The 17,403-nt window shown below is 36.3% G+C and overlaps 1 protein-coding gene across 1 annotated transcript; it reads right to left on the reverse strand.

Annotated features, from left to right (window-relative positions):
• Positions 1 to 5,285: 5,285 nt before the first annotated feature.
• On the reverse strand, positions 5,286 to 16,721 carry LOC128515979 (zinc finger protein 239-like). Its single transcript, XM_053490275.1, has 4 exons — positions 16,685 to 16,721; positions 10,581 to 10,710; positions 9,816 to 10,036; positions 5,286 to 6,305 (listed from the first exon to the last, which is right to left on the reverse strand). Exons 3-4 carry the CDS (start codon positions 9,999 to 10,001, stop codon positions 5,331 to 5,333), a joined length of 1,161 nt encoding a protein of 386 aa, XP_053346250.1. The 5' UTR covers positions 10,002 to 10,036; positions 10,581 to 10,710; positions 16,685 to 16,721; the 3' UTR covers positions 5,286 to 5,330.
• Between the last annotated feature and the right edge of the window lie 682 nt (positions 16,722 to 17,403).

Raw genomic sequence — 17,403 nt, forward strand, 5'->3', positions numbered from 1 at the left:
ATGTTAGAGTGGTGCATGACATGTATGAGAGTGCTAAGACAGTGGTAAGATTAGCTGTAGGTTTGACAGAAGAGTTTAAGGTGAAGGTGGGTCTGCATCAAGGATCTAAGCCCCTTTTTGTTTGCTCTGGTGATGGACAGGATGACAGATGAAGTAAGACAGGAGTCTCCATGGACTATGATGTTTGCAGATGACATTGTGCTTTGTAGCGAGAGCAGGGAACAGGTGGAGGAAAATTTGGATAAGTGGAGGTATGCTCTGGAAAGCAGGGGAATGAAGGTTAGCCGCAGCAAGACGGAATAGATGTGTGTGAATGAGAGGGACTCGAGAGGAACGGTAAGGCTACAGGGAGCAGAGGTAAAGAAGGTGCAGGATTTTAAGTACTTAGGGTCAACGGTCCAGAGCAACGGAAAGTGTTTAAAGGAGGTGAAGAGGCGGGTACAGGCAGGTTGGAATGGGTGGAGAAAAATGTCAGGTGTGTTGTGTGATGAACAAGTATCAGCGAGAATGAAAGGAAAGGTGTACAGGACAGTGGTGAGACCAGCAATGCTCTACGGCTTAGAGACAGTGGCACTGAAGAAAAGACAGGAGGCAGAGCTAGAGGTAGCAGAGTTGAAGATTTTGAGGTTCTCTTTGGGAGTGATAAGGATGGATAGGATCAAGAATGAGTTCATCAGAGGGACAACCCACGTTGGATGTTTTGGAGATAAAGTCAAAGAGGCCAGATTGAGGTGGTTTGGACATGTTCATAGGACAAATTGTGAATATAGCGGTAGACGGATACTGAGGTTGGAACTGCCAGGCAGGAGGTCTAGAGGAAGACCAAAGAGAAGATTTATGGATGCATGATAGAGGACATGAAGTTAGTTGGTGTGACAGAAGAGGATGCAGAGGATAGGGTTAGGAGGAAGATGATTCGCTGTGGGGACCCCTGAAAGGGAACAGCCGAAACACAAAGAAAGAAGAAAGTAAGTTCTCATTTCTATCACCTATTAAACAAGGCTGTTTCTCCTCCTAAATCCATGTTAATTTAATTAACGATTTGTGTATTTATTTATTAATTTTCGTAGCATTTAAAATTTTGCTTCAATTTTTTAATATTTGGAAGAACTCATTAGTTTTGGTCTAAACACAACAAGCAGAAACCATCCATTGAAGTTCAGTAACAATCAACAAATAAATTAATAAGGTATTACCTTAGTTTTGTTTTGTTTTTGTTATTTTGTTTTCGGATTTGTTAATTTTGTTTTGAATTTGTTAATTTGTTTTTTTTGTTTTGTTAATTTGTATTGCACTTTTTGGCCAGTCCGATATAAACCAGAAAAGGTAGGTACAGTTTGCGAATGAAATGCTTACCGCTGATTGAACAAGACATCTGTCACTCAAGATGTACAGAAAGTAGGAACTTGTTTCTTGTTTGTTCTGCCTCAATTTAAACTATGATGGCTGTGAAGTGCAAAACAAATTAACAAAACTGACTTTAGGGCCACTATAAGAACACCATATTTGTATAGTACTTCCTGTATATCTTGAGTGACAGATGTCTCGCTCAATTAGCGGTAAGCATTTTATTCGCCAACTATACCTACCTTTTCCGGTTTGTATCGGACTGGCCGAGAAGTGCAATACAAATTAACAAAACGGAAAACAAATTAACAAATTCAAAAACAAATTAACAAATCCGAAAACAAAATAAAACCAAAATTTGTTATTTTGTTTTCAGTTTTGTTAATTTGTTTTGCACTTCAGGGCCACCGTACTAAAGTTCAATTTGTTAAAGCATTTATGGGACATTAAACAAACCTTCACAGAACCTTTACTAGGAAGCGAAGATGAGCACAGATGCTCTAAAGCAATTTCATTTTCTGATTTTTAAACATATGCTGCTGGTTGAGCTGCAGTATTTAAAGTCTCTTTTTAATTGGATTTATTCAGTAAACTTAAACACATCTCCTGTTATACTGAACTTCCAGTCTCACACAGTATGATGCAGATCAATCCCTGCTATCCGTTTTACCCAGGTTCCGGGGTTCCCTGTTGAGTCTGTTTCCTCTCAAGGTTTCTTCCTATTACCATCTCAGGGAGTTTTTCCTTGCCTCTGTCGCTGTGTTCCCCGGCTTGCTCATCGGGGACAGTCTTATCATTTTGATTCATACACATTCACATATGAATCAAACTAGTAAAGCTGCTTTGCGACAATGTCAATTGTTAAAAGCGCTATACAAATAAAATTTAATTGAGTTCAGTTATATTTACTGATTCTGACATGTGAAAATCTTCCCATTCAGTTTTTTTCAATTTATATATACAGAATATACATGAAGGGGTGTGGCCTATATAGGAAGAGCACATGTAAAACCAAATACACCATAATAATGATTAAAACAATAGTACAATAATTTACAAAAACAATAAAACTCCAAAATGGAAAAAAAATAAACTAAACATAAAACCAAATGCTCTGTAATACTGTGTTATTGCTAGAAACACAACAATTAAATGAAAAATAATCAGCTTTTAATATTTTAAAAAGATAAATTTTTGCTTGTAGAACCAAATGTACTATAATAGTGTTGGTACAGTACTAAATAGAATTAATAGATTTTTTTACTTAAAGTAACAAATGCAGTGAAAAAAAGTTTAGAAAGTTTTATTTCAACAACAAAGTTTTTATTAATAAAAATGAAAAATATAATAGCAACTTTTGCTTGTGGAAGATAGACATTTAAGCCCCAATCAAATTATGGAATTACTGGCTTCACTAAATGCAGATGAGTTGTGGACATTAACCTTTTAATTGACAAAGATATAGTGTACATGAGCGTGTCTGTGTCATGTCTCAGCCTCATCATTGGTGCCTCACTGGTTGAAACCTGAGCCGCCCTGCATCATCATCACCGAGCTCCATGACCTGCATTAAATCTACAGCAAACAGTGCTTGACCAACGCCAGGAAGGTAGTGGAGGATCTCAGCCACCCCAACAAATGAACTGTTCTCTCTGTTGTGGGAAGGAAAATGCTTCCACTCCCTGAAGGCCAACACAGAGAGACTCAGGAGCTTCTTCCTGCAGGCTATACGGCGTATAGAACAATACATAGGACTCATGCAATGTGACTTGCTTTTGTTCCCTGAAAACAATACACACACAACCTACATTACTGCTACACATCAGGGTCATTAGGTAGCACATTATTCACTACATTGCACATTTGCATACTGTTCAGATAACAATAACATTTCTGTCGATGCCAACAGAATTTCATCCTTCATACTTCAATCACACTACTGCAGTCAGACCCAAACTTCTATAGTGTAAGGGATTTTTTCATATATATTAGAAGTTAATTTAACTTTTTCCTCTACCATGTGGATCTGATATTGATGTGTTAAATCCTCCTTCCTTTCTCCTCTTGCATCTGTTCTTAAGGTGCTAACTCTCCCACTCTCTTTCTCTCTCAAGATCCAAAGAGGCGAAGGTGGTGTATTGGCATGACAAATATTTACACTTGTTTTGCCAAAGCTTAGAAATAAATCACAAGTAAATAACAGGTGTAGATAGTAAACAAACAAAAAAATCAAAAGATTAATAATACATAAATCTATTTAAAAAAAGAGCACAAACATTTAGTTAAAGTCACTTGTGAACATAATAAAAAGGGAATTTAAGTTAAATTGAGTTTATCATCATCTGCATGGCGAAAAAACACAAGTTTAAACAGTACAGTGAAATTCTTACTCCCTGACCACACATAGGACCATACACATACACAAAACACATAAAGACACACAAAAAAAAAAAAACATAAAAAAAACATAGGAGATAAAAGTGGGATTCATGTATTTAATGATTTTAGGGTGCAGCTATGCAGAAGGGACTAAGCTTATGGCTTGTTATGTTGCAGGATAAAAACTGTTTACAAGTCTATTAATCCATGACATCACACCTCTGTATCTTCCAGACAGCTGAAGTTTGAGTTGATAGTGTTGTAGGTGTTTTTTTTTCATTTATAATGTGATGAGCTCTCTTGAGAACCCTGGTGTTGTAAATGTCTGGAAGTAGCGGAAGGGCTACTCCAGAGTAATAATATACCCCACAAATACTACTACTAATAATAATAACAGTAAGGGTAAGTTTTTTTGGTGGGTGTGTGATATGGTGTGGTGTGGTCACTCGCTGCCTCTCTCTTGGTGGCTGTCTCTCTCTTCCCCCTCTCCCCCTCCCTCAAGGTAACATCTCTTGGTTTGTCTCTGGATGAACATCAGTCCAACTTCCACTCTTTTGTTCTTCGGGATTTCACCAGGATATTTTACACCGGCTTATGTTATTTGTAGATACAGATGTCGATGGCACAAGTGTTAAAACTCTTCTCTATCTTTTGTTGTTAATAAAACAGAGACCTTTTTGACAGACAGCATGGGTCTCTCCTAGCACAAGCAAGCTCTCCATTTAAGCATAGCAGGCAGACTAAGCGACTCGCTTATTCAACTACGCATCTTTAAATCTTTACATATACTTTACATTTTTATACCTCACAGTCTACAGTTACATGTTACATATTTTGTAAATCCTGAGTAATTTATATATTTTTATCATTATATTTCTATTTTATTACGTAATTTTTCATACAATTACAACCGAGATTTTTACATTTCTTTTATAGTTTTATTGCAAATGTTTATCTTAAATTGTATTTTCTAGAGCATTGTTGTAGTGTAATCCTTGTATGTTATGTTATCTTTTTAATTTTGGTCACAGAGTCATATAAGTATTTAATTGCATATCATACTGTGTATGGTTGTGTATGTGACAATTAGAATTTGATTCTGAAAAAGTGTGTCACACACCTCCTCTACTTCAGACAAGCTGACCATCATTCATTGTTTCTGCTCCCTGTGTGCTCTTCAGATAACAAACGTGTGACACCAACAACCTGGACTGTTAAGACTGGCACTACACTAGAAGTTTTAACATACAGACTAGAGTAAATTTGCTGTTCGGGCAACCACTGACTCAGACACCGACATCAACATGTATTCCAACACACGCACAAAAAAAAATCATAACATTCCAAACATAACAAGCCCTGGGTGAGCCAGGAGGTCTACCTTCAGATCACTGCATGCAACAAAGCCTTCTGGTCTGGAAACTGGAAAGCCTACATCACCACCAGAGTCAATCTAAGAAGAGGAATCTGCAAAGCCAAATGTGTGCACAAATATATATATATATATATATATATATATATATATATATATATATATATAAAAATGTAGATAGGCCACTTATGGACTTCTGGTTAGCTGCTAACTACATTTCATTGGCTTTCCCTCACTGTGAAGAATATGGCTTCTGTCTTCTGTGAATGTGCTTGTGTTTTTTTAAAATACTCTTATGGGCAAAATTCTTCCCGCACTCTGAGCAATGATATGGCTTCTCTCCAGTGTGAGTACGCTGATGTACTTGGAGACTACTTAGATTGACAAAACTTTTCTCGCACTCTGAGCAGTGATACGGCTTCTCTCCGGTGTGAATACGTTGGTGCAATTGGAAACTAGTTTGATAGGGAAAACGCTTCCCACATTCAGTGCATTGATACGGCTTCTCTCCTGTGTGAATGCGTTGGTGCTGTTTTAGAGCACACCGTTGAGTAAAACTCTTCCCACACTGTGAGCAGTGATATGGCTTCTCCCCTGTGTGAGTGAACTGATGTAGCTTAAAATGATCCCGTCGATTAAAACTCTTCCCACACTCAGAGCAGTGATACGGCTTCTCTCCAGTGTGAGTAAGCTGATGTACTTGGAGACCACTTAGATAGACAAAACTTTTCCCACACTCTGAGCAGTTATACGGCTTCTCTCCCGTGTGAGTACGTTGGTGTAATAGGAAACTAGTTTGATAAGGAAAACTCTTCCCACATTCAGTGCATTGATACGGCTTCTCTCCTGTGTGAATGCGTTGGTGCTCTTTTAGAGCATACCGTTGGTTAAAACTCTTCCCACACTGTAAGCAGTGATATGGCTTCTCTTTTGTGTGAGTGAACTGATGAAGCTTAAAATGATCCCGTCGAGTAAAACTCTTCCCACACTCAGAGCAGTGATATGGCTTCTCTCCGGTGTGAATTTGCTGATGAATTTTGAGACAACCCTTCCTTTTAAAACTCTTCCCGCACTGTAAACAGCAATAAGGCTTTTCTCCTGTGTGGATGCGTTCATGGTTTTTAAAAGTTGACAGTGAAGGAAAACACTTTCCACATTCTGAGCAGGGATATGATTTTCGATGGGGCCGGTGTACTACAACTTCATTCTATTGAATAAAAGAAAAACATTTTTTCTTAATATGACAAGCTTATACCTTAATTATACATTAAAATGTGAATGTGAAACTGTCCTTCCAGAATTTAAGACATCAGTAAACCATATACATATTCAATGTAGGCAATGGTTTCAGTATTGGCGTAGTTCCTAGTCAGCCATTTAGAATTTTTCTTCTTTTTTTTAGTGTTATGACCCAGAGTTATATAGGTATGAAAATAAATGTATTGCATACTAACTTGTTTTCTTTCCTACTTTGGATTTGTTGTATGCTTTGAGAGTGGTGTGTGTGTGTGTGTGTGTGTGTGTGGGTGGAGTTATTGGAGACCTCCTGTGACTGGCCCATTCAAATAGATTAAAGCAAGCTGATTGACAAGCTGGGATCCCCATGTTAAAAAACTCACCACTTGACAGCTCTCTCTCTCTCTCTCTCTCTACCCTGTGTATATGTTTGATTATTCTGCGTAACTTTAAAGGTGTAATCAGCTTTTACAAACCCTTTTATTAGATAGAGGAAGGAATGAGTGGGTAAGATCGTTAAAGATTCGATACAACTCTGACCCAGAGCTAAACAATACTTATTAATGGTGAAGGATGCGTTGGCATTGTGTCCACATTAAAATGTCTACAATTGTCATTATTACATTAAAACCCTACACTGTTCATCCCTTGGGTCTCTGGCTACTAGCCTGTTTAGCAATTAGTCTGTTTAGCTACTAGCTAGCTTAGCAGCTAATGCGCATAACAGCTAGTAGGCCTAGCCAAGTTTGTCTTGTGCGTGTTTACCCCCTTACATGTATAGTCTCTTGTGTTTAGTCCTCTAGTCTGTTTAGTGCGTCTAGTCTTGTCTGGTTTGTATCCCCTGTCTGTATTGTATTAGTTTGTGTAATCCCTAGTCTGTGTATGTTTAAGTGTTTTATGTGCGTATGTGTATATGTATGTGCGTATATGTATGTGTATGTGCGTACATATATGCGTATGTGTGTACATGCGTACATGTGTGTATATATATATATATATATAGATATATGCGTATGTGTGTGTGTATATATATATATATATATATATATATATATATATATATATAGATATATGCGTATGTGTGTGTATATATATATATATATATATATATATATATATATATATATATATGTGTGTGTGTGCGTATATGTAGATATATTTATGTGTATGTGCGTATATATATATATATATATATATATGTATGTGCGTATATGTATATATACTCAGCAAAAAAAGAAACGTCCCTTTTTTAGGACTGTGTATTTCAACATTAATGTAAAAATCCAAATAACTTTACAGATCTTAGTTGTAAAGGGTTTAAACAATGTTTTCCATGCATGTTCAATTAACCATAATCAATTAATTAACATGCAACTGTGGAATGGTCGTTAAGACCTTACACCCAAAGAAAGGGTCCCTGCTCATCTGCGTGAACGTGCATTAGGCATGCTGCATGGGGGCATGAGGACTGCTGATGTGGCTAGGGCGATAAATTGCCATGTCCGCACTGTGAGACGCCTAAAAGAGTGCTACAAGAGACAGGAAGGACAGCTGATCATCCTTGCAGTGGAAGACCACATGTAACAACACGTGCACAGGATCAGTACATCCGAATATCACACCTGCGTGACAGGTACAGGATGGCCACAACAACTGCCCGAGTCACACCAGGAACACACAATCCCTCCATCAGTGCTCAGACTGTCCGCAATAGGCAGTCCATGAGGAGGAGATGCACTGCAGTACTTCAAGCAGCTGGTGGCCACACCAGATACTGACTGGTACTTTTGATTTTGAGCCTCCCTTCATTCAGGGACACATTGTGAAATATGTCTGTATATATATATATATATATATATATATATATATACACATACACACAGTGGTGTAAAAAAACTATTTGCCCCCTTATTCTTTTGCATGTTTGTCACACTTAAATGTTTCTGCTCATCAAAAACCATTAACTATTAATCAAAGATAACATAATTGAACACAAAATGCAGTTTTTAAATGAAGGTTCACGTTATAAAATTTTTTTTTTTAATCTACATGGCCCTGTGTGAAAAAGTGATTGCCCCCCTTGTTAAAAAATAACTTAACTGTGGTTTATCACACCTGAGTTCAATTTCTGTAGTCACCCCCAGGCCTGATTACTGCCACACCTGTTTTAATCAAGAAATCACTTAAATAGGAGCTACCTGACACAGAGAAGTAGACCAAAAGCACCTCAAAAGCTAGACATCATGCCAAGATCCAAAGAAATTCAGGAACCCAGGACAACATCTAAAGAACTGCAGGCCTCACTTGCCTCAATTGAGGTCAGTGTTCACGACTCCACCATAAGAAAGAGACTGGGCAAAAACGGCCTGCATGGCAGATTTCCAAGGCGCAACTTTTAAGCAAACCACTTTTAAGCAAAAAGAACATTAAGGCTCGTCTCAATTTTGCTAAAAAAACATCTCAATGATTGCCAAGGAAAATACCTTGTGGACTGATGAGACAAAAGTTGAACTTTTTGGAAGGTGCGTGTCCCGTTACATCTGGCATAAAAGTAACACAGCATTTCAGAAAAAGAACATCATACCAACAGTAAAATATGGTGGTGGTAGTGTGATGGTCTGGGGTTGTTTTGCTGCTTCAGGACCTGGAAGGCTTGCTGTGATAGATGGAACCATGAATTCTACTGTCTACCAAAAAATCCTGAAGGAGAATGTCCAGCCATCTGTTCGTCAACTCAAGCTGAAGCTATCTGGGGTGCTGCAGCAGGACAATGACCCAAAACACACCAGCAAATCCACCTCTGAATGGCTAAAGAAAAACAAAATGAAGACTTTGGAGTGGCCTAGTCCTGACCTGAATCCTATTGAGACGTTGTGGCATGACCCTAAAAAGGTGGTTCATGCTAGAAAACCCTCAATTAAAGCTAAATTACAACAATTCTGCAAAGATGAGTGGGCCAAAATTCCTCCAGAGCGCTGCAAAGGACTTGTTGCAAGTTATCGCAAATGCTTGATTGCAGTTATTGCTGCTAAGGGTGGCCCAACCAGTTATTAGGTTCAGGGGGCAATTACTTTTTCACACAGGGCCATGTAGGTTTGGATTTCTTTTCTCCCTAAATAATAAACCATAATTTAAAAACTGCATTTTGTGTTCAATTATGTTATCTTTGACTAATAGTTAAATGTGTTTGATGATCAGAAACATTTTGTGTAACAAAAGAATAAGAAATCAGGAAGGGGGCAAATAGTTTTTCAAACCACTGTATGTATATGTGTGTGTGTGCATGCGTGTGTGTGTGTGTGCGTATGTGTGCGCGCGTGTGTGCGCGCGTGCGTGCATGTTCGTGTGTGTGTGTTAAACCTATAACCTGGATAATATATTTATAATATTATATATATTAATACACATATATAAAAATAATAACCATTTATAGTTATATTAAAAATTAACATTAATTTTAAATGTGAAAAAATAAACCAACCTCCCCACATAAGGGACTCGTCATGGCTTTCTGACTATCTGTTGAGTCTCGCTGACAAGGGTGTGAGATCAGCTTGGATGGATCAGCTGGAGAACCCTCTCCCTTAGTAAATACTCCCGGGTTTGCTTGGTTGGTGGCCTCTACTGTAACAGTATCAGGAAATGTGGCACCTTGAGAAGACACCATCCTATGTTTGTTGTTGAAAAAGGATGCACAATACTCTGTAAGAGCATCTAAAACGAGAAGACATGACAAATGGAAAATGAACTTAATACCAAAAACTTATAATATAACAAATATATTTTGAGATTTAGAGATCTTAGCTTATTCACAGTTTTGTTGTGTCCTCACATAACAATGATTATTATATGTTAAATCAATGCAGATTCTAAGTTTATAATAAGTTAATAATAAGTTTTTAAATCTTGAAGGTTTTTACTTCCTTTAATGATATGCTTTTAAATTCCCTCCTTATGACCTTTTTGAGATAAGAAATACACAAGATGACTCTAACTTTTTTGGCGAATGCAGAATAATTTCAACAATAATTTAATGTTAAATTATAATGGTCAGTAGTTAGTCTGAGGAAGCTGTGCTAGAAGAAGAAACAGTATTAACTGGTCCTAAACATTCATGGAGAATGAATTATTACAAACTAGGTCTAATTATTACACCTAGTTTATCTGAAAAAATAAAATAAAATAAAAAAATACCCACAACTCATTTGTTTTTCAAATCAAAATTTTAACCTCAAAATTGTCTTACACAGGGAGTGTTTCACAGGTCGTTCTTCTTTTAGATGCTGCACATGGATTCCTGTGGTTTGTTGATCCACAAAGTGAAATGTGTCTTCACTTAAAATGGCAGACATGCTCGCCTGGACATTTTCCCCAAACTAATGAGCAGAAATAAAACAAATTTCGAAAAAATGAAGAAAACAAATGCTTAAATATATCTATAATTTCATAAAATTTAGTTTGTCTGTCTGAGCAGTTAAAAGTTACATTTCTATTCCTAAGTCATTATGCTGAGGGATTAGCGAGCTACTTTTGTTGTTGCTATGGAATATAATACTATAAATATGTTCACATTTTAAGGAGAAGAAAAAACAATCAATTAAAGTAAAAACAACAGTTGATTATAAAAGCAGTTGGCAATTAAGTTATTTGATTTTAGGGTTTCTTCATTTTAAGAGAAAAAGAACACTTGAATCATGGTGGGGACTGTGGTGGAAATCCTGAAAAACACTATAAAGACAAATCATTTAAATACTGGTTAGGAGCAAAGTAATAAAGGTTTATTAAAAACTTCTGCAGAAGGACCAGTCTTATACAGCAGTATGAAGAAATGTAATTTCTTTCTCTCAACCATTTCATCTCTGACCAATCTGATCTACGCCCTGTACATGATGTTTCTGCATTTAAGGAGCTGATTTTTTTTATTTGACCCAGACCAAATATTTTCACCTTATTATTTAGTGGAAACTACAATCAGTTTGTTCCTATTATATCCTCTGCCTTGCCTTACTACATTTTAGCTGACCAAAATCAAGATTAAAAATTGAGTTGGTGAGGCATAGGAACACTACACTTTTTTTTGTCAATGGACGAAGGAGACACAGCATCAAGGTAGGTTACTAAAAAAAATATTCTATAATTTAAGATTTTTCTTTAAAATCTTTTATATAAGTCTATACTGTACAATATAACTCAATTTACTGAAAATGATTGTAGTTTTGTAACAAACAAATTGGATCTGCATTTTTCAGATTCACAAAGATCCCCAACCCAACTGCTGACAATGTTGTCCTCTCAGTATTTATAGAATTTCCAAGGTTTTTGTTGCTTCAACATTGAACATGTATACTCCTGCTAGCAGCGCAGTGTAGACTTTCAGGATAGTAGGTCTTAGGATCCTTACCCATACTTTTAACACCAGGCAGAATATAAATTTACTAAAAAAAAAAAAAAAAAAATTTTGACAGAAGTTGTGTATAAGGTTCTGTATAATTTTTTAGTGGTGTCTGGAGCACAATATCCCTCTCACTCACTCACTCACTCACTCATCTTCTATACCACTTTATCCTGTATTCACGGTCACAGGGACCTGGAGCCTATCCCAGGAGACTTATCCCAGGGTACACCCTGGACAGGGTGCCAATCCATTGCAGGGGACACACACATACACTACGGGCAATTTGGGAATGCCAATTAGCCTAATCTACATGTTTTTGGACTGTGGGAGGAAACCGGAGTACCTGGAGGAAACCTACCAAGCACGGGGAGAACTTGCAAACTCCATGCACACAGAGATGGGAATCAGGCCTGGCCAGGAATCGAAACTATATATAACACTATTGTTCATTGTTAGATCCCATTAAATTAGGATTAATTAAGCTTCAAACTGATAAAAAGTATGTTTTTTTAGCTGGTGTCTCACAAAATCCTAAACAAAAGGTTGCACCTCCAGGGTGTGAATCTCATCTCCTGTCTGAGAGCAAGAAGTTTGCACATACTTTGTGGGTTTTCTCCTAAAATTTGCAGATGTGTAATGTAGGCTTTTTGGTGTTACTGAATCGACTTTGGTATATGATTGGGTGAGTGTATTTGTTTTTTTTTTCCTGGTTTGGCACCCTTTCCAGTGTAACCCACTGCTGTTCCCTTGTGGTCTCCATTGTCTAGAGTTTAGACCAATAGTTTTTTTTGTGCATTGAGGAATTATCTTATAGCCAGTGTTTCATTGAGATTCATTAAATCAAGTTTACTTAAATAATTTAAGCTGGCTAACAATAGTGATAGAGTAGCCCTAAATATTTATAATTTATTACTTTTTAAAGAGTTCAGAATAGGTTGTAAGGTGAAATAGTTGTGCACTTTAGAAAAACAGAGCATTTTGCATATACTGTATGGCATAAATTTAGATGTTTTTTTATTTAGATATTTTATTATTGTCTTCTTAACATTAAATAAGGACATAAAAAAAATTTCTTATCCATCTCATAAATTTTTTGTTCCCTTGATAATGTTCACACTTATGGCACAAGATGGCGCCGGTGCATTTGGCATGCCGTCTGCTGCTCTTCTGGTTGCTTGTTTGGCTGTTTGGTTTACCTTTTTCCCTGAATTGCTGCACGCGTCTACCTTACGACCGTCAAGCACTTTTGGATATCCGCAACTTGGTTGCAGATACTATTACGAACTATAACACAGAGGTGGACTGCTCTTTTGATAACTCACATGAGTCGCTTCGAACCGATATCCCGGATTGTGTTCGCCGCTGGCCACCCTGGATCTATCGGTGGCCTTTGATACTGTTGACCACTCTATACTACTATCTAGATTAGAGTCTTGGGTGGGTCTAAAAGCTAATGTTCTAAAATGGTTTCAGTCATATTTGTCTGACAGAAAGTTCTTAGTAAAGATGGGTAATTTCACTTCTTCCCTGGCACCTTTGACCTGTGGCCTTCCACATGGCTCTATTTTAGCTCCATCTCTGTTCACTCTCTATATGCTACCTCTGGGTTCTATTTCACGGAAACATGGTGTATCTTTTCATTTTAGCAGATGATACTCAAATTTATCTTCCCATCAAAAGAAACAATGCTACTGCTACCACTAATCTTTTGCAGTGTCTAGAGGAGGTTAAATCATGGCTAGCTCAAAAATTTCTCTTCGTAAATGAAGACAAGACCGAGGTAATTGTTTTTAATCCTAATAAGAACTCTCAGCATTTTAGCCCTGATCTGGACAGTGATCTGTCTTCAGATCATCGCAGGTGCGTAACCTTGGTGTTCTCATTGACCAGCATTTAAAATTTGATAAACATATCGCCTCCGTTATTGGATCCAGCTTCTGTCAGCTTCGACTACTCGCTAAAGGGAAACACTTTCTTACCCCCAAAACTTTAGAAATGGCTGTGCATGCATTCATTACATCTCGTCTAGATTACTGCAATTCTTTATACTGCGGTATTTCCAAATCTCAAATTGCTCGCCTACAGCTTGTACAAAATGCAGCAGCAAGATTTCTTCGTAAATGTCATAAGCCTGAACACATCACTCCGATTCTGAAAGATCTACACTGGCTGCCAGTCTCTCAGAGAATTCATTTTAAAATTCTTCTCTTTGTGTATTAATCTCTAAATAACCTAGCACCAGTCTACCTCTCTGACCTTCTTCATCTTTACTCTCCTTCTAGAACACTAAGATCTTGTGATCAGGCTCTATTAGTAGTCCCACACGTGAGGCTCAAGCGTAGAGGGGCACGGGCATTTGCGGTAGCAGGGCCTCAATTTTGGAATACTTTGCCTTTAGAGATTAGAATGGCACCTTCTCTGTCTTCTTTTAAGTCCTTGCTCAAAACTTATTTTTTCTCGTTAGTGTATTAGTGTATACTGCTATAGTGTGTTAAACAGGTTGTGTTACTTTTGTGTGTATTGTTTTTTGGGGTTTGTTTTATGATCATGCTTTTCTGTGAAGCACTTTGGTCAGCCTGAAGGCTGTTGAAAATGTGCTATACAAATAAATTGAACTTGAACTTGAACTATGCGATATTCAAGTAACTGTAAGAGTTAATAAAATAATTGATTCCAATAATAAAGACTGAATAAATTACATGTTAAATTTTTTGTTTTGTACAGTAAAATCCAAATAAAGAGATCAGATTCAGCAACACCCAACTGTTTCTCATTAAGACTGATGCATCCATTGATCATTTTGATGATTTTTAAGGTGGAGATTTCTCCTGCACACAGGTAATGTTTTTTCACAGTTCTCTTACTGCTAAGGGGAAAAGCACTAACATACATTGTTTTATATAAAGTATAAAATTGATATTCACACTAGCATATTTTTACGATATATTTTTACGATTGAGTGTAAATAACTACTTGTTACTACTACTTTACTAATATTTTTTATCATTGTAAACATTATGATTATGAATGTATTTATTTAAAACTAAAAAATATAAATTTTATATATATATATAACTAAGAAGCTAGTAAATAATATATGCCAAATAATAAAGGCAATATAAACCATGGCTTTGTTCCTCTACTGTGCAGTAAACTCCAGATAAATTGGAGAGATATAATTCCTCTATATACAATACAGTATTAATTAGATTTAAGTGATGTTAATATTAATTTACTAAATTCTTTAGAACAGTGGTGTCCAAGTACTTTTGAGTAATGAACACATTATGCTTAGTCCCAGGGTGTGATTGGAACAACAACAAAAAAAATCAGTTTAGCTGATCAAGCGTTTTGACTCTACATTCTACTTCACAGTGTATTCAGTATTAATGGTCTAATTATCTTACAACATTTTGTTTTGCTGTTTAACTTTTATATTAAAAAAGTGTCTGTAGAGTAATTATGTAAATATTCGTTCTGGTCATGTGTGATCAATTGCTAATGTAGGTAATGCTGCTGGCCTCACTTGGTGATAGTGATAGTGTGTGGGTGTGAACCCAAACAAAATTGGTGCTCTTCATTCTTTCCACTGTGGAGGCATTTACATTTAGCAGATATCCTTATCCAGATGAACTTACTTTTTTTTATCTCATTATACATTTGAGCAGTTGAGGGTTATCTTGCTCAAGGGCCTAAAAGGGACAACTTGGTGGTTGCTGGGTTTGAACCTGAGACCTTCCAAACCGTAGTCCAGGTACCCCCTGATCCATTTGTGAGCATCGTGCTGTGAGCTGTTCCACCTCGTTTCTTTATGATGTCCCATTATTACCACTAATGACTTGGTAAACCAACCCATAAATAAAGATATTTCTCCAAACTTCCAGTTCACCAGCCATCAAACCCCAAACTAGAGACACAGGCTGAACTTTTATCCAATAAAAAAAAAAAAAAAAAAAAAAAAAAAAATATATATATATATATATATATATATATATATATATATATTTTAAAGTCTCTTTAGAAACAATCACAACTTAAAACAGCCCTTTGAAAACAAATTACAGCCCAAAGCATCTATTTACAAAGAGATTCATAAGTACCTAAACTAAAACCGACCAAGAAATAATAATACAACAAACAAACCTAATTCCTTATCATAAACAATAAATCAATCTTCATCAAGAAAAGAGAACAATTTTCTCAGGTACTCCAGTTTCCTCTCACAGTCCAAGACATGAAGATTAGGGTAACTAAATAGTCCAGAGTATACCCTGCCTTGTCCAAGTACTTTTAAGTAATAGGTATGTTACGTTTAGTCCAGTCTGGGATAGGTTCTTACAGAAAAATATATGGCAATATATTGTAAAATATAAGCAATATATAAAATAATACATTTCCATATATAGGAAACTAGTGCTTATACGTTACTACTAACAAAATGACGATGCAAAAATGTAGAATGCACATTTTGATAAATATTGTCCTTAATATAAAATGTATGTTTGCTGACAGAGTGGGTTTTCTTTGTCGAGTTATCTGGGACTTTCACATCAGCCTCTGCTTCAAACTCAAAAAACTCTGGCTGTGTCTGACAGCTTGGCAGGTTACACAATAATCATTAGTGTGTAATTATTACCACACTATTCCTGATAAAAAACAGTTAAATCACTACTTCTAAAAAACAAAAGTTAAATAAAATTTAAATAAACACAAAAACAGAATTATTTAGGTAAGCTTCTAACACAACTAACTAACACATGCTATTCTATTAACCCTTTAAAGACATGTAATACACAACATTTTTTGTGAATACATGGAAACACTTAAACAACAAACACAGCATAACATAAGTTACTCTTTCTCCTTTAATGAGCACTATGGTAAATAAATTAAATTTTAAGTAACTCAATCAAGATTATATAAGTAAAAGATAAGTAAAGAGCGTATTATCATACCATCAGTGTCCCAGAGATGACCAGCAGCCAATGTGCTTCCCTGTATCACATGTTACTGACTGCAGTTTTTATACAGACCCTTTACTGTTACATCATAGTTACATCATAGAGACTGTGAGGTGGCGATTCTCTGTCACAGCTGATGCTTGGATGTTGAGTCTGTACTTTTGCTCCATTAGTAACTGTGAGGTGATGCATTCTGTGATGTCATACTCTGATCGTGTCACAGTTGTTCCTTGTCAAGTGATTTCAGCTCCACCATTTCACTTATTTAACTTTACCATTATCACGTGTCACTTTATTTTAGGCTGCATAGTTGATGTATGCATTCTTCTTCTTCTTCTTCTTTGTCTTCTTCTTATTATTATGGTCACCCGTGATCTTATAAATCTGTTCTATTTCTTACCTATATGATCTTTTTTAAAAACATTTTGTTCAGTCATGTGTGTATTGTTAGTAAAAATTAAATACATTTAAATTATTAATATCGAAGAATTTATTGTGCTGAAAAACTTTCATTCTATATTGCACAATTCTCTCGCCAGGGAGAGATATGGGGGGGATGTCAAAACGTTTGATTGATTGCTCAAAGGTCAAAGGTCATGGCAAAGGTGATGTGAATATTTATATTACGATTGCTATATTTTAATTTCAACAGCTAAAAGTCAAAGGTGACATATAAAAGGGTAATTAAAGTTGTGTCTTTCCTGTAAAAGTAA

The sequence above is a fragment of the Clarias gariepinus genome, chromosome 28, assembly GCF_024256425.1.
Source record: "Clarias gariepinus isolate MV-2021 ecotype Netherlands chromosome 28, CGAR_prim_01v2, whole genome shotgun sequence".
NCBI classification, from domain to species: Eukaryota; Metazoa; Chordata; class Actinopteri; order Siluriformes; family Clariidae; genus Clarias; species Clarias gariepinus.